The 20,559-nt window shown below is 38.2% G+C and overlaps 1 protein-coding gene across 2 annotated transcripts in view; it reads right to left on the bottom strand.

The window, feature by feature from the left end:
* Positions 1-20,559, bottom strand: part of dhrsx (dehydrogenase/reductase (SDR family) X-linked) — a 611,413-nt gene that overhangs the window by 344,294 nt on the left and 246,560 nt on the right. For both annotated transcript variants that reach the window (XM_039743559.1, XM_039743558.1), the window contains exon 2: positions 20,244-20,351. In XM_039743559.1, coding sequence (XP_039599493.1) covers positions 20,244-20,259 — 16 coding nt within the window. In that variant the 5' untranslated portion in view covers positions 20,260-20,351. The remainder of the gene's footprint in view (positions 1-20,243; positions 20,352-20,559) is intronic.

The following is a 20,559-nucleotide window of genomic DNA, read 5'->3' on the forward strand; positions in this document are numbered from 1 at the left end:
TATCACCATTACACAATAAAGTTTAAAATTCCAAATAATTAACAATTAGACCAAATTTATGTTGCAATATATGGTAGCCCTAGGCTGTTACATACTGTATAGGCATGCTAGAACAAGAGTAAGAACAAGCCATTGGAAAAAAATTATGTTGTATTAAAAATTCATTATTCCATTTAATTTTACATGGTGTGTAATTCATTACGGTCACACGGGGATCCTCAGCCATCACTGCTGTGGCTTAAAATCACACCACATGACTGATACGCACTGACCACTTTTAGATCAAGAAGTTGCAGGTTTACACATTTTCATACTAAAACTACTTACTTCATTATATTACCATCCATCCATTATCCAACCCGCTATATCCTAACTACAGGGTCACGGGGATGCGCTGGAGCCAATCCCATCCAACACAGGGCGCAAGGCAGGAAACAAACCCCGGGCAGGGCGCCAGCTCACCGCAAGGCACACACACACACACACACACACTGGACAATTTAGGATCACCAATGCACCTAACCTGCATGTCTTTGGACTGTGGGAGGAAACCGGAGTATCCAGAGGAAACCCACACAGACACGGGGAGAACATGCAAACTCCACGCAGGGAGGACCCGAGAGGTGAACCCGGGTCTCCTAACTGTGAGGCAGCAGCACTACCCACTGCGCCACCGTGCTGCCTCATTAAATTACCTTACCTTACCAGAAAAAGTAGCAATCACAAGCATCAAGGAGTGATCATGTCATTTCCAAAAAATAAAGTCTAAAGATATGCACACGAACAGTAAAACAGTAAAAAACAGACTTCTCTATTGTTAATAAAATTTAAATCACACATGGGGCACTATGTGCATTACGGTGTTGCTTCTGGAGGTTATTCACTCTTCTCTGCAAAACTAGCTATGCGGTCCTCACAGATTTGCAACCCCTTCACTTCTTCCAGCCATCTCAGATCTTTGCTTTTTGTTCATTCTTTTCACTCACAGTCTCTATCACATTTTAAAGGACCCACCATATTTGCTGCTAGCTAATTCCAGGCCTCCAACTTTAATTAACATCTAGGCACATCTAAAGAGGGCACAAATGGCAGTCACACCAAACTAGTGATCATAACAGCAATGCCACACAGTTTTATTCTAGGTCTAGAGCTAAGGTCAGAAGGCCACGATTGGCATCCTATACAAGAATATTTTGAGTATAACTAAATAAATAAGTAAATATTCAAATAAAACAAATTGTGAAATGTGAAATAAAAAATGTAATATGTGAACGTAAATAATTAAATGTGCTATAGAAACATTATTTGTTGCTTATTTATTTAATGTATTTATTTCTGTGACACTAAACACAACATGAAATATGCCTTAAAATGAAAATTGTCATTTTCACTCATCGAAGTTGAAAGGGTGGGCTCAAGTGAAAACTGTTTTTGGAATGGTGAGCATGAGCAGAAAACCTCCTGTATATTCCCAGACTGTTTGGTCTGATCCAATCAGATCTCTTATGATTTTGCTGACTGTTAAGACGTACATATTATTGGCAGCTCTACTGCCTGCGACCTGAACTTTTCAACCAATATTCATAAGATGTTTGTATTCTGCTTCCCTGGCGTCAGTGTTATGGACATTACAAGGATTTCCTCGTCAGTTCTTGACAAGCATTGGATCAGAGATATTGGAACTGTGGTGCTGCATGCTGGTATTAATGACATCAGATATCCTAAACCAAAAGTGCAGAAGAAGGACTTTGTATTACTTATTCAAGCTGTCAATGAGAAGACCCTGAACGCTCCGAACCACTGCCAATAATCAGAAGATCCAACAAGGATTACAGCAGACTTCTTTCCTTGAATGATTGGCTGACATCCTCTGGTGTTGGAAAACAACACTGGCTTTAATGACTACTGGGAGATTGGTCAGATTACCTCGGGGCACAACGTGAGCTACCACAGCTATGCTTATGACACGTAACTGTATTTGTCAATAGCCCCTGATGACCCCGACTCTCTTGATTCACTAACACAGTGTCTTACTTGTGTTTCTGAATGGATGAATAGTAATTTTCTCAAGTTAAATAAAGAGAAAACTGAAATTTTAGTGATTGGCAATAATGGATATAATGAGGTTATTAGAAATAAACTTGATGCATTAGGATTAAAAGTCAAGACAGAGGTAAAGAATTTAGTGGTAACTATTGATTCTGACCTGAATTTTAAATCGCATATTAATCAGATCACTAGGACAGCATTTTGTCACTTAAGTAATATAGCAAAAGTTAGACCTCTTATATCACTGAAAGATACTGAGAAATTAGTTCACGCTTTTGTTTTCAGTCGACTAGATTACTGTAACGCACTCCTCTCAGGACTACCCAAAAAAGACATAAATCGTTTGCAACGAGTGCAGAATGCAGCTGCTAGAATCTTAACTAGGAAAAGAAAATCCAAACACATTTTTCCAGTTTTGATGTCACTACACTGGTTACCTGTGTCATTCAGGATTGATTTTAAAATTCTGCTTATGGTTTATAAAGCCTTAAATAATCTCGCTCCATCTTATATATCGGAATGTCTGACACCTTATATTCCAAATCATAACCTTAGATCCTCAAATGAGTGTCTGCTTAGAATTCCAAAAGCAAAACTTAAAAGAAGTGGTGAGGCGGCCTTCTGCTGTAATGCACCTAAAATCTGGAATAGCTTACAGATAGGAATTCACCAGGCTGATACAGTGTAGCATTTTAAAACTCTGCTGAAAACACATTATTTTAACATGGCCTTCTCATAACTTCATTTTAGTTTAATCTTGATGCTCTGTATATTCATTATTAGTAACGTTGGCTCCAAAATCTGTACTGACCCCTACTCTCTCTTCTGTTCTTTTCCTGGTTTTCTGTGGTGGCGACCTGCGCCATCACCACCTAATCAAAGCACCGTGATGTTCCTACATTGATGGATTAAAGGCCAGAAGAACCCTGAATACAATGAGGACTGATTTAGATCATTTATGTTAGATAGAATGGCGAAAGGGGGCTGGATGGTCTCATGGCCTGGAACCTCTGCAGATTTTATTTTTTTCTCCAGCCGTTTGGAGTGTTTTTTGTTTTTTCTGTCCTCCCTGGCCATCGGACCTTACTTTTATTCTATGTTAATGAGTTTTGTCTTATTTTAATTCTTACTTTGTCTTTTTTTCTCTTTCTTCATCATGTAAAGCATTTTGAGCTACACTATTTGTATGAAAATGTGCTATAGAAATAAATGTTGTTGTTGTTGATACAATGCTTCTAAAGTTGGGCTGCCCCCTACTTTATTTATCCCCTATGTTAACATTAAAAAGGTAATACAAGATTCATGACCATCTTCAATTACTCGATAATAATAGTCATGACCTTGTAGAAAAATGCAATAAATATGCAATGGGTCTAAGTTAATCTGCATCCAGCCCTGCATGTAGGCCCTCCAATCTGCAGAGAAAACCTGGGGGTTGGTGGCAGAATTGGCATTCCAGCCACCATAAAAAACCTCATACTGGTTCCATTCCATCTGCACTAGTGTGCTGCTGAGATGTCACCCGTTGCATGGCTGCACTTGAGTCCTAATCTGGGATCATGTGGTGGGTGCGACAATGCACTGTATCAGCGTGTGCGCCTAGCCTCTCTCTATCTATCTAAGCAAGTATATCGAGTCTACTGTATATTTACAAACTGCAGATTTGTTAAAGAGCACAGACAGTTTGGTATTCATGTCAGTATCTCAATATGTATTTCTAGTTGTACTACAGTTTCTGGGCAGAAGTCTCTTTCTGACACTCTTAATACATAATTATTTAATACTAGCAAAATACCCGCGCTTCGCAGCGGTGAAATACTGAAGGGAATGATTTCTTGATCAGTAAACAAAGTATAAAATACCTATACAATAAGTATAACAATCGTAATAAACGAACAATAAAACTGCGGAGAACCCGTGGATTAAATAAAAAGGCTGCTAATTCGGCGAAGCAAAGAAAAATGACGGCCTTATATGGCGTTTGTTTATAAAATAGAGGAGAAGCCATGTAAAGGCTGCTTGACAAAAAAACAGCGCAGCGGCTTATATGGGCAGGCAGTCAGCGAAAGAAGGGAAGCAATAAATAACTCTAATCGTAATAAAGGAACAAAAAAATAGCGGAGAGTCCGCGGATTAAATAAAGGAAATGGGTATTTGAACAGTAAAGTAAGTCTAAAATAGCTACACAATAACTGTAACAATCGTAACAAATGAACAATAAAATAGAAGAGAACACGTGAATTAAATAAAACGGTTGCTTCGTTGGTGAATCAAGGAAAAAGGACTTTCTTATATGTCGTTTGTTTTTAAAACAGTGCAGAAGCTGTGAGAAAGCTGCTTCCTTGGCGAAGCTCCTAAACGAAAGAAGACACCGCAGTGAACACAGAAGAGAACCCGTAGATTAAATAAAACCTACACAATAACTATAAAAATCGTAATAAATGAACAATGAAACAGCGGAGAACCCGTGGATTAAATAAAAAGGCTGCTTCATTGGCGAAGCAAGGAAAAAGGACTTTCTTATATATCGTTCGTTTATAAAACAGTGCAGAAGCTGTGAGAAAGCTGCTTCCATCGCAAAGTAAGGAGACGACTGAAGAGACCGCGGGGACGCGGTAAGTGTTCGGCAAGGCTGCTGAAGCGCTGCATTATGGGATCTGTAGTTTATTGTGTTACCAACGCGTCATATCTCCGGGCCATTAATAACAATAAAACAGTATATAAAATGATCTCGCGGGCCGGATACAATTACACCGGGCGGATGTTGCCTGCGGGCCTTGAGTTTGACACATATGGACTAAATAGAACTTGAAAAGATATATTTTTTTGTACATCGAGCCCGCGTGCTATTGTGGTTTTGCCTGCATGCCTGAATAAGTCATCCTCCCCTCGCTTTTACTTTTTTACCGTTCATCTAATGAATACACTGAGTATGGCTTTACCAAAACAATCATTGATGGCGAATAAAGTATCCATTATTCGAGTATGTAGATCGGGATATATATATACATATATATACCCGTGTATCGCAGCGGAGAAGTAGTGTGTTAAAAAGCTAGAAAAAGAAAAGGGAACATTTTAAAAATAACGTAACATGACTGTCAATATACAGTATTTGTTTTGTGAGTGTTACTGAGTGTTGCTGTCATCAAGGATTTGATTATCATTATTTCTTTCAATCAGGTTCGTATTTGTAGGATGTGTTGTGTTCAAGTTACATTCCGTGTTTGTCAATCGTTGTAAAGATAACAGGTTTCATTCATCGATTCGTTTCTTACTGCATCAATAAACAGCTCGTCTTCTTCTTTATCTGAGACCTGACACACTGCATGCACGGGTTTTTTTTACACTGTCTTCCTTTAGCGGGACATTGACTTTTTCCAACGTGTGCTTTGTTTCCGCAGTAGTTGGATTTATGAATATGTTTGTATGTATCAGACGCTTCATATTTTTTGCTGCCTTTTCAATTGTGTAATTCGGTTTTGTTCAGCGCTTTGGAACTGTTGCTTTTATCTGTGCACTGCGCCAGTTCACGTGAGCCGCTCGGTGTACATGCATCGAAGGTTCCCAGCTGTGCTGGTGCCATCTCGTGCTATGTCCGTGGCTGTATTTAATGTTACCTTAGTCCTGGCACTTAAAACTTTCTCTCGCAGTTTCGCTGAGTTTGTGTCAAACACCACCCTGACCATCTCATCTTCCTCTCCATAAACACAGTCCTTCACCCGTGAATATTTAGTGGGAGTTTGCTATTGGATTGCCGCTGACGGACGGCCTTATATGGGCAGGCACTAAATTACAAACGCCAGCGGCAGCCTGTCTATGAACTTAATTTAAAGTGTAGGTTTACATCGTGCTTTGTTTCCGAAGTAGCAGAACTCATGAATATGGTTGTATATGTCACTCGCTCGCTTCTTATTGTTTCGCTGCCTTCTCAATTATATAATGCATGTTTTCTTCAGCGCTTTTTGGAGGTCTTCCTGGTTTTCTATGTACTGCGTGATTACGTGGGAGGTGTGATGATGTCACACGAAACTCCGCCCCCATGGCGTTCAAGCTCATCTCCATTACAGTAAATGGAGAAAAACAGCTTCCAGTTATGACCATTACGCGTAGAATTTCGATATAAAACCTGCCCAACTTTTGTAAGGAAGCTGTAAGGAATGAACCTGCCAAATTTCAGCCTTCCACCCACACGGGAAGTTGGAGAATTAGTGATGAGTGAGTGAGGGCTTTGCCTTTTATTAGTATAGATTAGAGCATTAACTAGTAAAACATTTTACGAAAATTATCTAATTACTGATAAGAAAATAGATATTTTAATGTAATGTGAAACTTAGCTCAGTGGTGATGGATCGCCAGTATTTATTGAGGCAGCATCGTCAAAGTTATTTTTAATTTTTTTTTTTACCCAGTCAGAGCATTAAGGAAAGAAAGGCAGTGGACAAGCAAATATTTTCTCCAGCAATGCAAATTATAAGGATGCCAGTTTTGGCAGTTTTATTGCACACCTTTTGAGAATCTTACTGTCATTATTACAGGAGTAGTGCATTCCCTTTTTCTATTTATTGGCCACCAAAATATTATGTTTTAGTTATTAATGAGTTTTCTGATTTATTATTTGTTGTAAATAACATTAAGACAACGTCCTAATACTAGGTGATATTAACTTTCATGTAGATAATCACTCTGATCCCAAAGCTACAGAATTAATGGATCTTTTAAAGGTTTTTGACCTTACTCAACATATCACCAGTCAAAACATAAGGGAGGCACACATTAGACCTGGTCATCTTGTGTGGGCTTAGAATTGATGTCAATCAGATAGTGGATATGGGTATGTCCAGTCATTACTGTATTTTCTGTAATTTATCAACACCACTTACTGGGACTAAACAAAAGCACATTTTAATGATTTCTTTTTTGATGATACCCCTGCTGCCTCTGTCTTTTCTAATATTCAATCTTCCTCTAGCATCAACTCTGATACAATCAACAAAGTATATGCTAAGGCTGAAGCTTTAATGTAAAAGTCAATGGCTGACAATGTCTGAAAAACTGCAATACCCTGGAAGAGAGAGGTAGTTAGGAAACTTAAGAGAGAACGCAGTAAGGCTGAGCATAAATGGAGAAGAACTAAGCTAACAATCCAAGATAAAATACTAAAGATTTACATTAAGGCGGAGTGGTGGCTCTGAGGCTAAGAGTCTTCACTGGTATCTGGAAGGTTCCACGGTTCAAATCCCATTAATGACAGATGAGCCCTTGAGCAAGACTCTTAACCTTAAAACTGCTTCAGGGGAGCTGTATAATGTCTGACACCGTGCTCTGACCCCTAAAGGTCATGAAAAAGAATAATTTCTTCTTGGGGATTACTAATAAATATCTAAAATATATATATATATATATATACAAACCGGATTCCAAAAAAGTTTGGACACTAAACAAATTGTGAATAAAAACTGAATGCAATGATGTGGAGATGGCAAATGTCAATATTTTATTTGTAATAGAACGTAGATGACAGATCAAACGTTTAATCCGAGTAAATGTATCATTTTAAAGGAAAAATATGTTGATTCAAAATTTCACAGTGTCAACAAATCCCAAAAAAGTTGGGACAAGTATAGCAATAAGAGGCTGGAAAAAGTAAATTTGAGCATAACGAAGAGCTGGAAGACCAATAAACACTAATTAGGTCAATTGGCAACATGATTGGGTATAAAAGAGCTTCTCAGAGTGGCAGTGTCTCTCAGAAGCCAAGATGGGTAGAGGATCACCAATTCCCACAATGTTGCGCAGAAAGATAGTGGAGCAATATCAGAAAGGTGTTACCCAGCGAAAAATTGCAAAGACTTTGCATCTATCATCATCAACTGTGCATAACATCATCCGAAGATTCAGAGAATCTGGAACAATCTCTGTGCGTAAGGGTCAAGGCCGTAAAACCATACTGGATGCCCGTGATCTCCGGGCCCTTAAACGACACTGCACCACAAACAGGAATGCTACTGTAAAGGAAATCACAGAATGGGCTCAGGAATACTTCCAGAAACCATTGTCAGTGAACACAATCCACCGTGCCATCCGCCGTTGCCAGCTGAAACTCTACAGTGCAAAGAAGAAGCCATTTCTAAGCAAGATCCACAAGCTCAGGCGTTTTCACTGGGCCAGGGATCATTTAAAATGGAGTGTGGCAAAATGGAAGACTGTTCTGTGGTCAGCCGAGTCACGATTCAAAGTTCTTTTGGAAATCTGGGACGCCATGTCATCCGGACCAAAGAGGACAAGGACAACCCAAGTTGTTATCAACGCTCAGTTCAGAAGCCTGCATCTCTGATGGTATGGGGTTGCATGAGTGCGTGTGGCATGGGCAGCTTGCATGTCTGGAAAGGCACCATCAATGCAGAAAAATATATTCAGGTTCTAGAACAACATATGCTCCCATCCAGGCGTCATCTCTTTCAGGGAAGACCCTGCATTTTTCAACAAGATAATGCCAGACCACATTCTGCATCAATCACAACATCATGGCTGCGTAGAAGGATCCGGGTACTGAAATGGCCAGTCTGCAGTCCAGATCTTTCACCTATAGAGAACATTTGGCGCATCATAAAGAGGAAGGTGCGACAAAGAAGGCCCAAGACGATTGAACAGTTAGAGGCCTGTATTAGACAAGAATGGGAGAGCATTCCTATTTCTAAACTTGAGAAACTGGTCTCCTCGGTCCCCAGACGTCTGTTGAGTGTTGTAAGAAGGGGAGATGCCACACAGTGGTGAAAATGGCCTTGTCCCAACTTTTTTGGGATTTGTTGACACCATGAAATTCTGAATCAACATATTTTTCCCTTAAAATGATACATTTTCTCAGTTTAAACTTTTGTTCCGTGATTTATGTTCTATTCTGAATAAAATATTAGAAGTTGGCACCTCCACATCATTGCATTCAGTTTTTATTCACGATTTGTATAGTGTCCCAACTTTTTTGGAATCCGGTTTATATATATATATATATATAAATAATATCTTAGATCAATCTGAGAGATGACCCTTCATCTCCACAATTTTAAAAATATAGCAGGAAATCCAAGCATTTTATTTACAACCAGTGGCTCAGTCTATTGAAAGGATGCTTAAACTATCGGTGACTAAATATGAGACATTCGTAACATTATTTGCAGAGAAAGTATCTAATAAAACATCATATACTACTGACGTCAAGGAAAAACCTTGCTGAGCCTCAACATAATGTACACAATTAAACTCCTGTAATAAAATAAGCCTAACTGATCTTCGAAAATTAATAACTCAGTTAACAACATTCACACAGGTACTTGATCCAGTCCCTACATGCTTTTTTAAAAACATCACTGATTTGCTAATCAACACTGCATTTGATTTAGTTAATTGTTCATTGGACACAGGCATTTTTCCTTATTCTCTAAAAAAACTGCTGTAATTAAGCCACTACTTAATAACAATAATCTTGACTATTCCGGCATGAGCGATTTTAAACCCCTCTCTAAACTTCCTTTTTATTAAAATTCTAGAAAAGTAGTTTATCAACAATTAAATGACCACTTCTGCTCTGGATAAGTATCAGTCAGGTTTTCAGACCAAATCATAAAATAGAAACAGCTTTAGTTAAAGTAACCAATGACTTGTGTCTAAAAAGCTGATTCAAATGAGCAATCGGTTCCTGTTCTACTAGACCTGAGTGCTGCATTTGACTCCATTAATCACAACATTTCTACTGACCGCTGTGGACAGTGGGTTGTCCTTTTTGGCAGTGCGTTGACTTGATTTCACTCTTAAAAGTTCTTTGTTGGTCATTACACATCAGAAATCTATGATATGATGTATGGTGTGCCACAGGTATCCATTTTGGGCCCGTTATTTTCCTGTAGCTACAGGTTTCCATCAGGCCTGATACATTTCAAAACATAGAGTGAATCAAAATAGGTATGCAAACAACCTGCAGATTTATTTATTGATATCACTAGATGATCACCAGATGATCCCGAGGCTCTAAATCCTATGATCCAGTGTCTTAGCAGCATCACCAAATGAATGAGTAATAATTTGCTTAAACTGAACAAGGAAAAAAAACATAAATTTTAATTATTGTCAGCAACCATAGGAATAAACTAGTCCACTTGGCTTGGAAGTAAATTTAGATTCAGAGCTAAACTTTAATTCTCACATGAGGCCATCACTAAGACTGTGCTCTTTCGTTTAAAAAGCATTGCACAAGTTAAATCTTATGTCATTGTAAGATGCTGAAAAGTTAATAAACGGCATCTAGATAAAGTACTGCAATGCATTCCTATCAGGATTACCCAAAAAAAAGATGTAAGTCAGCTACAATTAGTCTAAAATGCAAAAGCAAGACATTTAACTCCAGTATTAGCATTGTTACACTAGCTGCCTGTGTATTTAGGAGTGAGTTTAAAAATGTAACAAAATATGGAATATTTTAGCATTACAGATACGCTAGGCCAGTACAGACGAAAAAGAACCGCTAAGAACCCACCTCTTCAATCCAACGTTCTCTTGATCACTTAAGAAATTAGATGCATCACTAGCATTGCTTCATACTGAAGGGAGGAGGAAATTTATTCTTTCATGAAATGCAATTCTATTGACTGGCCACTAATTGCTACTTTTTATGTATTTTCTGGTACTCTGTGGTGGTGCTCCCTGGCCTAAGTATACTACAGCCTACCCTGAGATCCTGGGATGATAAAGGAAAACAGCTCCGAAGGAGTATCCGGTTAATGGTGACACATTCAATGTAGAATGGCCAGGGCGAGCTGGGCAATCTTTTGGCCTTGGAGATCGAACAGGTTTATTTTCCCATCAACCCACCAAGTAAAGTTTTTTTTTTTCTTATTTTCCTGTCCTCCTGGGCCATCTGACCATAGTTTGTAATTAGGCAGGGCATTATGATTGTCTGATGTTCTTTCGTTTTGACTTACTTTAGCAATGCTGTTTAGCTTTTAGTATTGTAAAGTACTTTAAGGTACATTCACATATGAAAATGTGCTATAGAAATAAATTAAGTTTTTGTCCAAGAAAGTCTTGCTCATTAAGACCAGGCTAATTATATGCCTTTTAGGATATGGGAAGAAGCTGAGTTTCCACATAGCAATCCATACGGAGGGTACCTGAGAGAAGAATCAAAGCAGGGTCTAACGATATAGCTGCTACTCTACTGTGACACCTTAAATGAGCACAAAAGTTGGAACAATTACAGTAAAAAACAGCTAAACCCAAAGAACATTGATTAGATTGATTATCAAATTCATAAGTGGCATGTGACACTTTTGGTGTCTATCATTTAATATTTAGAACTCCATCTTAATCAGAAATTCTTTTAATCACAGGTCAGTTTCACTCCTACTTATCACAGACTGACTACTCTGTTCTGTCACTTATCAACCACCTTACTTCTTTATCAGACCACCGTTTTACTGCTCCACACTAATGTTATGGCGTTCACGGATCACCTACTTCACAACCTGTGTATCTGAATTATTTTCTCACAGATTCCCCTGTTACTTTTTTTAATTAACAGTACATTTACAGAGATGTTTCATCTCTTTTTCTTCGTCTGAACTTCTTCTCTTACTCAGGCACTTTTCCCTTTTACTTGTTTATTCTTTCCAAAGATTAGACCAAAGCCACTCAAGCTCATGTTTTTGTCCCTTTATATATTTTTGCTTTTAAAGGTATGCTGTCAAGCAAATGTTTGTAATGAGCTGATAGAGGAAACATGTAAGAATTCAACAAAGATGGAAGGCAAGGCTTGACAACACTTGAGGGTGATTCCTGATTAAAAAAATAAGAAATGACAATGCCCTAAAATGGACATCATACTTAATAGTGGGCTCACATGTTCACCTGCCTGGCCTTCTGTTTTATTTGTCAAATTACATACATGAGCATACATACTGTATAACTAATTTTGCCTCCCGAGAAGTCCGGATACTTTAAGGCTTGGATTCAACAAACTGCTATAATTTTCCTAAAAGATTTTGGTCCATGGTGACTCAAAAGTATCACCTGCACATTTTTTTGCCTTGAACCTCATGTTGACATGTGCATTTTGACATTGCGCATTATACATTTGAAAAAAGGTTAGACTGTGACCATGAAGGGATCTACAGGAGTACATAATCAGCAAAAGTGAAATCAAGTGGAATAATGCATGTACACTCCATTACACTACCACAACCACTCTGGATACAAGCTGTTTTCGCCAAATTCCGATCCTACCATCTGTATTTCACAACAGATATTTAGATTAGGCAGAAAAGGACACATTTTTTGTGCAATTTTTAGCCTCATCATTTTGTTCTAAGATGACAGAAATGGAACCTGACCCTTTGGTGGTCAGAGCATTGGGTGAATGATAATGATATCAGAACATAATCTATTTTAAGAAAAAATATTTGTTTTAAAAAAAATAATAGGCAAAAAAATACATAAAACCTCTCTTTCTTTATATATATACAGTGGTGTGAAAAACTATTTGCCCCCTTCCTGATTTCTTATTCTTTTGCATTTTTGTCACACAAAATGTTTCTGATCATCAAACACATTTAACCATTAGTCAAATATAACACAAGTAAACACAAAATGCAGTTTTTAAATGAATGTTTTTATTATTTAGGGAGAAAAAAAAATCCAAACCTACATGGCCCTGTGTGAAAAAGTAATTGCCCCCTGAACCTAATAACTGGTTGGGCCACCCTTAGCAGCAATAACTGCAATCAAGCGTTTGCCATAACTTGCAATGAGTCTTTTACAGCGCTCTGGAGGAATTTTGGCCCACTCATCTTTGCAGAATTGTTGTAATTCAGCTTTATTTGAGGGTTTTCTAGCATGAACCGCCTTTTTAAGGTCATGCCATAGCATCTCAATTGGATTCAGGTCAGGACTTTGACTAGGCCACTCCAAAGTCTTCATTTTGTTTTTCTTCAGCCATTCAGAGGTGGATTTGCTGGTGTGTTTTGGGTCATTGTCCTGTTGCGGCACCCAAGATCGCTTCAGCTTGAGTTGACGAACAGATGGCTGGACATTCTCCTTCAGGATTTTTGGTAGACAGTAGAATTCATGGTTCCATCTATCACAGCAAGCCTTCCAGGTCCTGAAGCAGCAAAACAACCCCAGACCATCACACTACCACCACCATACTTTACTGTTGGTATGATGTTCTTTTTCTGAAATGCTGTGTTCCTTTTACGCCAGATGTAACGGGACATTTGCCTTCCAAAAAGTTCAACTTTTGTCTCATCAGTCCACAAGGTATTTTCCCAAAAGTCTTGGCAATCATTGAGATGTTTCTTAGCAAAATTGAGATGAGCCCTAATGTTCTTTTGCTTAACAGTGGTTTGCATCTTGGAAATCTGCCATGCAGGCCGTTTTTGCCCAGTCTCTTACTTATGGTGGAGTCGTGAACACTGACCTTAAATGAGGCAAGTGAGGCCTGCAATTCTTTAGATGTTGTCCTGGGGTCTTTTGTGACCTCTCGGATGAGTCGTCTCTGCGCTCTTGGGGTAATTTTGGTCGGCCGGCCACTCCTGGGAAGGTTCACCACTGTTCCATGTTTTTGCCATTTTTGGATAATGGCTCTCACTGTGGTTCGCTGAAGTCCCAAAGCTTTAGAAATGGCTTTATAACCTTTACCAGACTGATAGATCTCAATTACTTCTGTTCTCATTTGTTCCTGAATTTCTTTGGATCTTGGCATGATGTCTAGCTTTTGAGGTGCTTTTGGTTTACTTCTCTGTGTCAGGCAGCTCCTATTTAAGTGATTTCTTGATTGAAACAGGTGTGGCAGTAATCAGGCCTGGGGGTGGCTACGGAAATTGAACTCAGGTGTGATACACCACAGTTAGGTTATTTTTAACAACGGGGCAATTACTTTTTCACACAGGGCCATGTAGGTTTGGATTTTTTTTCTCCCTAAATAATAAAAACATTCATTTAAAAACTGCATTTTGTGTTTACTTGTGTTATATTTGACTAATGGTTAAATGTGTTTGATGATCAGAAACATTTTGTGTGACAAACATGCAAAAGAATAAGAAATCAGGAAGGGGGCAAATAGTTTTTCACACCACTGTATATATACTTAGAACTAAAGAAAACATTTGATATAAATACACATATATAAATGTGGCAGCACAGCAACAACAGTACAATAAAAAAAGGATAATACAGTATAATAAACAAATTGAAGTTAAGATATACACCAAAAGTTTAGAAAAGCAGGAACTCAAAACATATAAACACAGAAAAAATACCTAAAGAAGAGTAATTAACAAAATTTTGAAAAAATACTAATGATAAAAAGTAATGTTAGTGGATTGAAAAAACAGTCAACAAAAAAATTAGGAACAGATATCATATATACAGAGAAATATAAATGACATGATGGCCAAAGAGGATAATACTAAATACAATTAAAGAGATTTAAATCCCTTCAAAGACTACATACAGTGCTGTGCATGTGAAGTGTGAATGTCTGTGAATTTCGTAACAACAAAAGTTATTTAATATATCAGATTTTAAGGGAGAGGGGCAAAGCCGTTCAAGGGAAAAGCCCCTTACTTCAGGACCACTTGTAAAAAATTCTATCCAGAATACACCCTGTAACCAAAATGTATGCAAATCCCCTTAAATGGAAATCTGCAATGTAAACTTTAATCGCGTCATAAATGTTTGATTTGAAATTTTAACCTGTGGACCAGGGAGGTAATTCAAGGAAAATTGTGTCTTTGTCTCAAACATTACGGAGGAGAATGTATGTTCTTAAACTACATTAATATTATTCTTTATTCTGCTCCTTATACTTACCAACACTACCAGTTCTCCACTTCGAGATTATCATGCTGTGTATTCAGAGATGCCATTCTGCACACCGCTGTTGTCAGAAGCTGTTATTTGAGGATTTGCGTTTTCTGCTAGCCTGAACAAATCTGGTCATTCTCCTATGATTACTAAGGTACTTTGCCCACAGAACTGACGCTCCCTGGATACATTTGGTTCATCGCCCCATTCTCTGTAAACTCTAGAGATTGCACTATGTGAAAATCCCATGAGGGGGGCTCAAACTAGCACGCCTCACAACAATAATCAGACCAGTGACAAAGGCACTTAGACCATACGTCTTCTTCATTCTAATGCATGTTCAGACAACTAAACCTGTTGACCGTGTTGAAAAGTTATATATTTTGAGCTTCAGACAAGAGTGACTATTGGCTATTTGTGTTAATGAATAGATGGACCTAATAAAGAGGCCGTTAAGGGCATGCACGCATTTCATTTTTTCTCTTTTGAAACAGTAAGTAAAAGGGCTTATTTTAAGGCATTGCCTAATTTAAATCCATCATTGACCTTTCAGAATTGTTTTTATAAGAAACCATATTTCCATATTATATTTTTTTATTCTTACTATCTGCTCATTTTAACTTTTTAATTTGACACCCCATCAAATGGAAAGGTTAAGGAATGCTTTGATTAATGGCTAATCACACTCTGCTTTCTCAAAGGCTCCCTTGGGTGTGAGACAAACTGAGTAGCTGTTTATTGTATCTGTTCATTCCAGTTCTTTTTTTTGTTTGTTTTTTTTTTACATTTTTGTGTTTCTCAGTCATTTGCATTGCCTTGTAAAGCATTCTGTGACAGTACTTTGATGTCAGATGGTATATAAAATGAGACATTCATTGGTTAGAAATCATTTCACACGGTATTTTTGCAAGTGCAAGTAACAAATATATTAAAAAAGGCACAGGTAGGCCTAAACTGTCACTTATTTGTACTGATTCTTAGGTAAAAGGAAAAACACCGCCATAACCTTGTGGGCCTGCTCAGAACAATTTTGCTTATTCCTCACACGATATTAGCACCTTTATTCTACTAGCTTATAACATTAGTTCCAAATGAAGTGTCCTGCTCATTTTAATGTCTCATGAATCTGCCACATTAAGAAGATTATCTGTTCCTCTCACAGTAATGGTAGTTGGGCTTGCAAGGTCAATGTCATTAACTTGTAGCACTACAGCTTGGCTGAGGCTGCCACCTTGTAACAAATACCCAGATTCCGAAAATGGATGGGGAAGCCAACAAATGTGCAGTATACTATGCTATAGTATGGTGGCATAACAGTTATTTTTGCAACCTGCTACAGTTTAGAGTCACAAATGAACCCATCATGAAATTGTGTCTTGGAGATGCAGACAAAAGTAGATGATAGATAGATAGATAGATAGATAGATAGATAGATAGATAGATAGATAGATAGATAGATAGATAGATAGATAGATAGATAGATAGATAGATAGATAGATAGATAGATAGATAGATACTTTATTAATCCCAAGGGATTAATGGAACCTGAATCCAGGATCACAAAGTTGTGAGGCAGTTGCTCTATCCACTAAAACATCTTGTTCATGTTAACGGAGGTATTTGTAATACTGGTATATGTTTAATTTATTTAAATAGGCACATACAGTACTGTCCAAAGATACATTTTTTACTGGATTTAGCTCAGTTTAAAATTACAAACTAAAAAATTCAGGTTTGATTAAAGTGCATATTACTTGTATATATTACTTGTGTGTATATATATATATATATATATATATATATATATATATATATATATATATATATAATAGTAATATTGGATTACGAGTGTTTTGCAAGACGAGCTAAAATTTTTTATAAATTTTGACTTGATAAACGAGCGAGGTCTTGCAATACGAGTAGTCCGTATATGCTTTGTCTGCTGAGTGTCATGTGACCACAACTGAGCTGATGGTTCTTCTCGCGTCCGCGGGTATGTGTGTGTGTCTCTTTCACTCGCTTGTGTGTGTGTGTGTGTGTCTCTGCTACAGCACTGGGAGACTGCGATTGCTTTGGGACGCTCTTCTGCGTGTTGTCCCGTTGGGTGGAATCCCACAAGAGCACAAGACTCACACCAGCCATGATTCTTTACAAAGGTAAAGTGCAGGTTAATTTGTTTTATGTATTTTTACTTTATATTTTGTATTAATCATTTTTATATGAATAGTTTTGGGTTGTGGAACAAATCATCTGAGTTTCCATTATTTCTTATCAGGAAATTCACTTTGATATACGAGTGCTTTGGACTGCGAGCACGTTTCCGGAACGAATTTTGCTCAAAACCAACGTTCCACTGTATTTGCACACATTTTGGTCACACCATGTAGAAATGACAACACTTATTATCCCCACAATCTTTTTCAGCATCCTTTGCATTAACCCCAGGCATGACTATAAATAGAATTTTCCCAAGTCAGGAGAAATTTATGTATTTATAGAGAACATTTAAAAACAGCTGAAGTAGACCGAAGCGTTGTCAGATTCGTGATGATGTTCAATGATACGCTATAAAGTGTTACACTCAAATAATTTCTGGGACATTATTCTTCTGCCAGTTGTGGATGAAATAACATCATGTTGCTCAAAATTATGCCAGTCTAAAGTAACTCATTGATATTCATGTGTGGGCCGGAGTCTTCAACAAAAACATAATGGTGTGACAATAAGAAGCTGTAAAGTCAGTTTTAGAACAAACTGAAAGTGAGCCAGTAGTTGAATCAAGAGATAGTGATGACAATATGAATTGGTCACCAGACATTGACATAGATATTGAAACTGACCCAAAAAACATTGTACAACTGAACCGCCATGATATGCCTAGTGAATTCAGCTGACTGAAGGATCACCGTGCTGCAAGTAGGTGCATGACAAAAAAGCAAAATGACTTTGATCAAGTGGAAGGACAAGAAAATTATTAGCCCCTTATGCACTCCCACAATGCAGCAACTTTCAATGTTCATGCGCTGTGGTAGCCTACAATAACACAAGGGGTGCGTTGATCGTGTGGATCAGGAATATTCTACCATCTCACACTCAAGCAACATCAAAACTATCATAAGAAAAGTGTACAAGTGTCCTGATTGTGACATCAGGCTGTGCACTGGGGACTGTTTCAAAACATATCACATGAAGGACGTGTGCTAAATTTGCATCAGTACAGCAGTGAACACCAGACATACATTTCCTACTTTATTAATGTGGAAATTGTGGAACTTATATGTTTGTGTTAACATGAAAAAAAGGAGGTAAACAGAACGCTAATGAGACTGCATAGTGGAAGGGTACCAATACTGTTAGCTGTGTCTCACACTGACAATAACTAGGCATGGAATTCAAAGCAAAATGCTGTATCCATCAGGCAGCAGCAGCACTAAGCACCATGGCAAGTTGTCTACAGCATAGTTTCTTAAACTATGGGTCTTGAGGTAAAATGGGTCACACCTTGCCACCTTTTGGGTCGTGCAGGGCTTTGACTTACCGTTGTATTGATTTGGAAAGTGTTGTGTCGTGTAAGGCTTGCTAAGTCACTCGCGATGAGTCTCTAAGCAATTGACAAGGTGAAGGGCCTAGGACTGTCGACAACAATTCTCCAAGTAGATCTCATGCTCATCTTGGACTGGGTCTCGAAGACAATAAGTAGGGCAAGATTGGGTAGCGTGGAAAAAAAAAAGTTTAATAAACACTTGTCTACAGTCTTTACAACTGAAGCGCAGACAGGTGAACTGTGTTGTTGAAGGTGAAATAGTTAATGACTGACCTGGAAAAATGAAGCATCTTAGCCATGTGGTGTCATCTCTCTGTTATATACAAAAAAACCTGGGACGAGACAAGACTTTTTAGCCTGGGACGAGAAAAGACTTTTTCAGAGAGATACTTTCAAGTCCCCTGAGAGGAAACTTTGTGCCAAGAGATTTAACCACACCCGGGGCCAGAATTAAAAGACAAAGAGTAGATGACAAAGCAGAACGTCGAAAAGAGGTTCCAAAACATTGGCGCGATACACATGCAGAGCAGGTTAGAGATAACGAAAGTGCTAAAATTTGAAAGTCTAAAAACAATGATAGTTAAGATCGCATTAGCGAAAACAAACAGAAATTATTACTTGGTGAAATAACAGAACAGCGAAAAGAGATTGAATACATTGTTCGGATTTAAACTTTAAGTCGGAGACTTGTAGATCATCTAATTCATGTTGCCATCAGGGAAAAGTAGTGTTTCTATCCAATGATGAGGCGTATCCGCGAGAATTAAAAGATTTGTTGTTTGGTGAAGTTAAAATCCACATACACAAGCGGCAGAGACACAAAGTGGCTGGCACGTAGCGAAGGCCGGGGGGTTGGCAAGCAAAGCCCCCTAGTTATAAATAGTTTTCATTTCCATTTTCCAAATGTTAATCGGTCACATCAACCACCACCATCACCACCACCACCACCAGACTGAATAGTAAATGAATGAGAGAGGCCAGTGTTTATCAGTGTTTTTATAATACTTTCAACGTATATGGCTGGTTAAAGTAGCAAATGCAAGTGATGAAGCTTACTGAGTAGACTACAAAACAATGAGAGTGATGGGTCATTTATACAAGAAAGGTTGACTATGTCCAAATCACTTTTCCTGCATGTGCTAATAGTGCACAAATATGGCAAGAACTGAAAAACTCTACCATGCACTTGATAAAATAGGTAAATGCATAGACAGAAACTGCACTACACCAAACAGACAGCCACAAACAGAGACTGCAGCTAAAGAATCTACCCCTTGGTACATCTAGGACTGAATATGAAACAATTTGTGAGACAAATGACACATCTCATCAGTTTTGACTACCACCTTCAAAATGACAGCATCAGTTATGTCACATTATGACAGAAGTAGAGCAAACCGTACTACCTTTATTGAGTTATTTCTTTTTTACAGGCAAGCTTAATAAAAAAAGGAAACCATAGGCTTAACCACCTTAGCAAGTCTGTTCACAGTACAATACAAAAGGCTTTTGTGACACTGAAAGGCACTATATAGCGTTAAGACAGACCGAGATGTTGAGTAGGGCTCATGCATGGCTTTAAAGAGAGACACATGTAGAATAAATTTGTCACTTATTTACATACCCTGTGGGTGTTTGCGTGTCTGCAGGTATGTGCTAGACAGTACTAACTACAACTAAAAATCAAACCTGTTGTGCTGCTTCCCTCTCATCATCAAAACAGGCAGCCAACAGCAGTCAGTAAATGAAAAAGAAGGACAGCAAAGCAGGGGTCGGGACTGCCGGCTCACATTACCTATCATTACATGCATTCCAAGTCTTGCCAGATGTCTTGCAGTCTCAAACCCAATTCCTTTGGCACCTCCGGTCACTATGGCAACTCTTCCATTCTGTTTGGGAAAAGCTGCACAAAGAAAGAAAGGAAGAGAGAAACAAAATTGAGGTAGCTTCCACAGGTGATGTCCAGCATAGTAAAAAACAGATGACAGCTTAAAAAAATTGAGGCATAAAAATGCAATCCAAAACTTTAACGAACATCTTGCATATCTGAAGAACCTCCGTTTTTAACACATTGGCAATGCAACACCTGGCACACCTCTGGTCACTTGATA

Source organism: Polypterus senegalus, chromosome 2 (assembly GCF_016835505.1).
Source record: "Polypterus senegalus isolate Bchr_013 chromosome 2, ASM1683550v1, whole genome shotgun sequence".
Taxonomy (NCBI): domain Eukaryota; kingdom Metazoa; phylum Chordata; class Cladistia; order Polypteriformes; family Polypteridae; genus Polypterus; species Polypterus senegalus.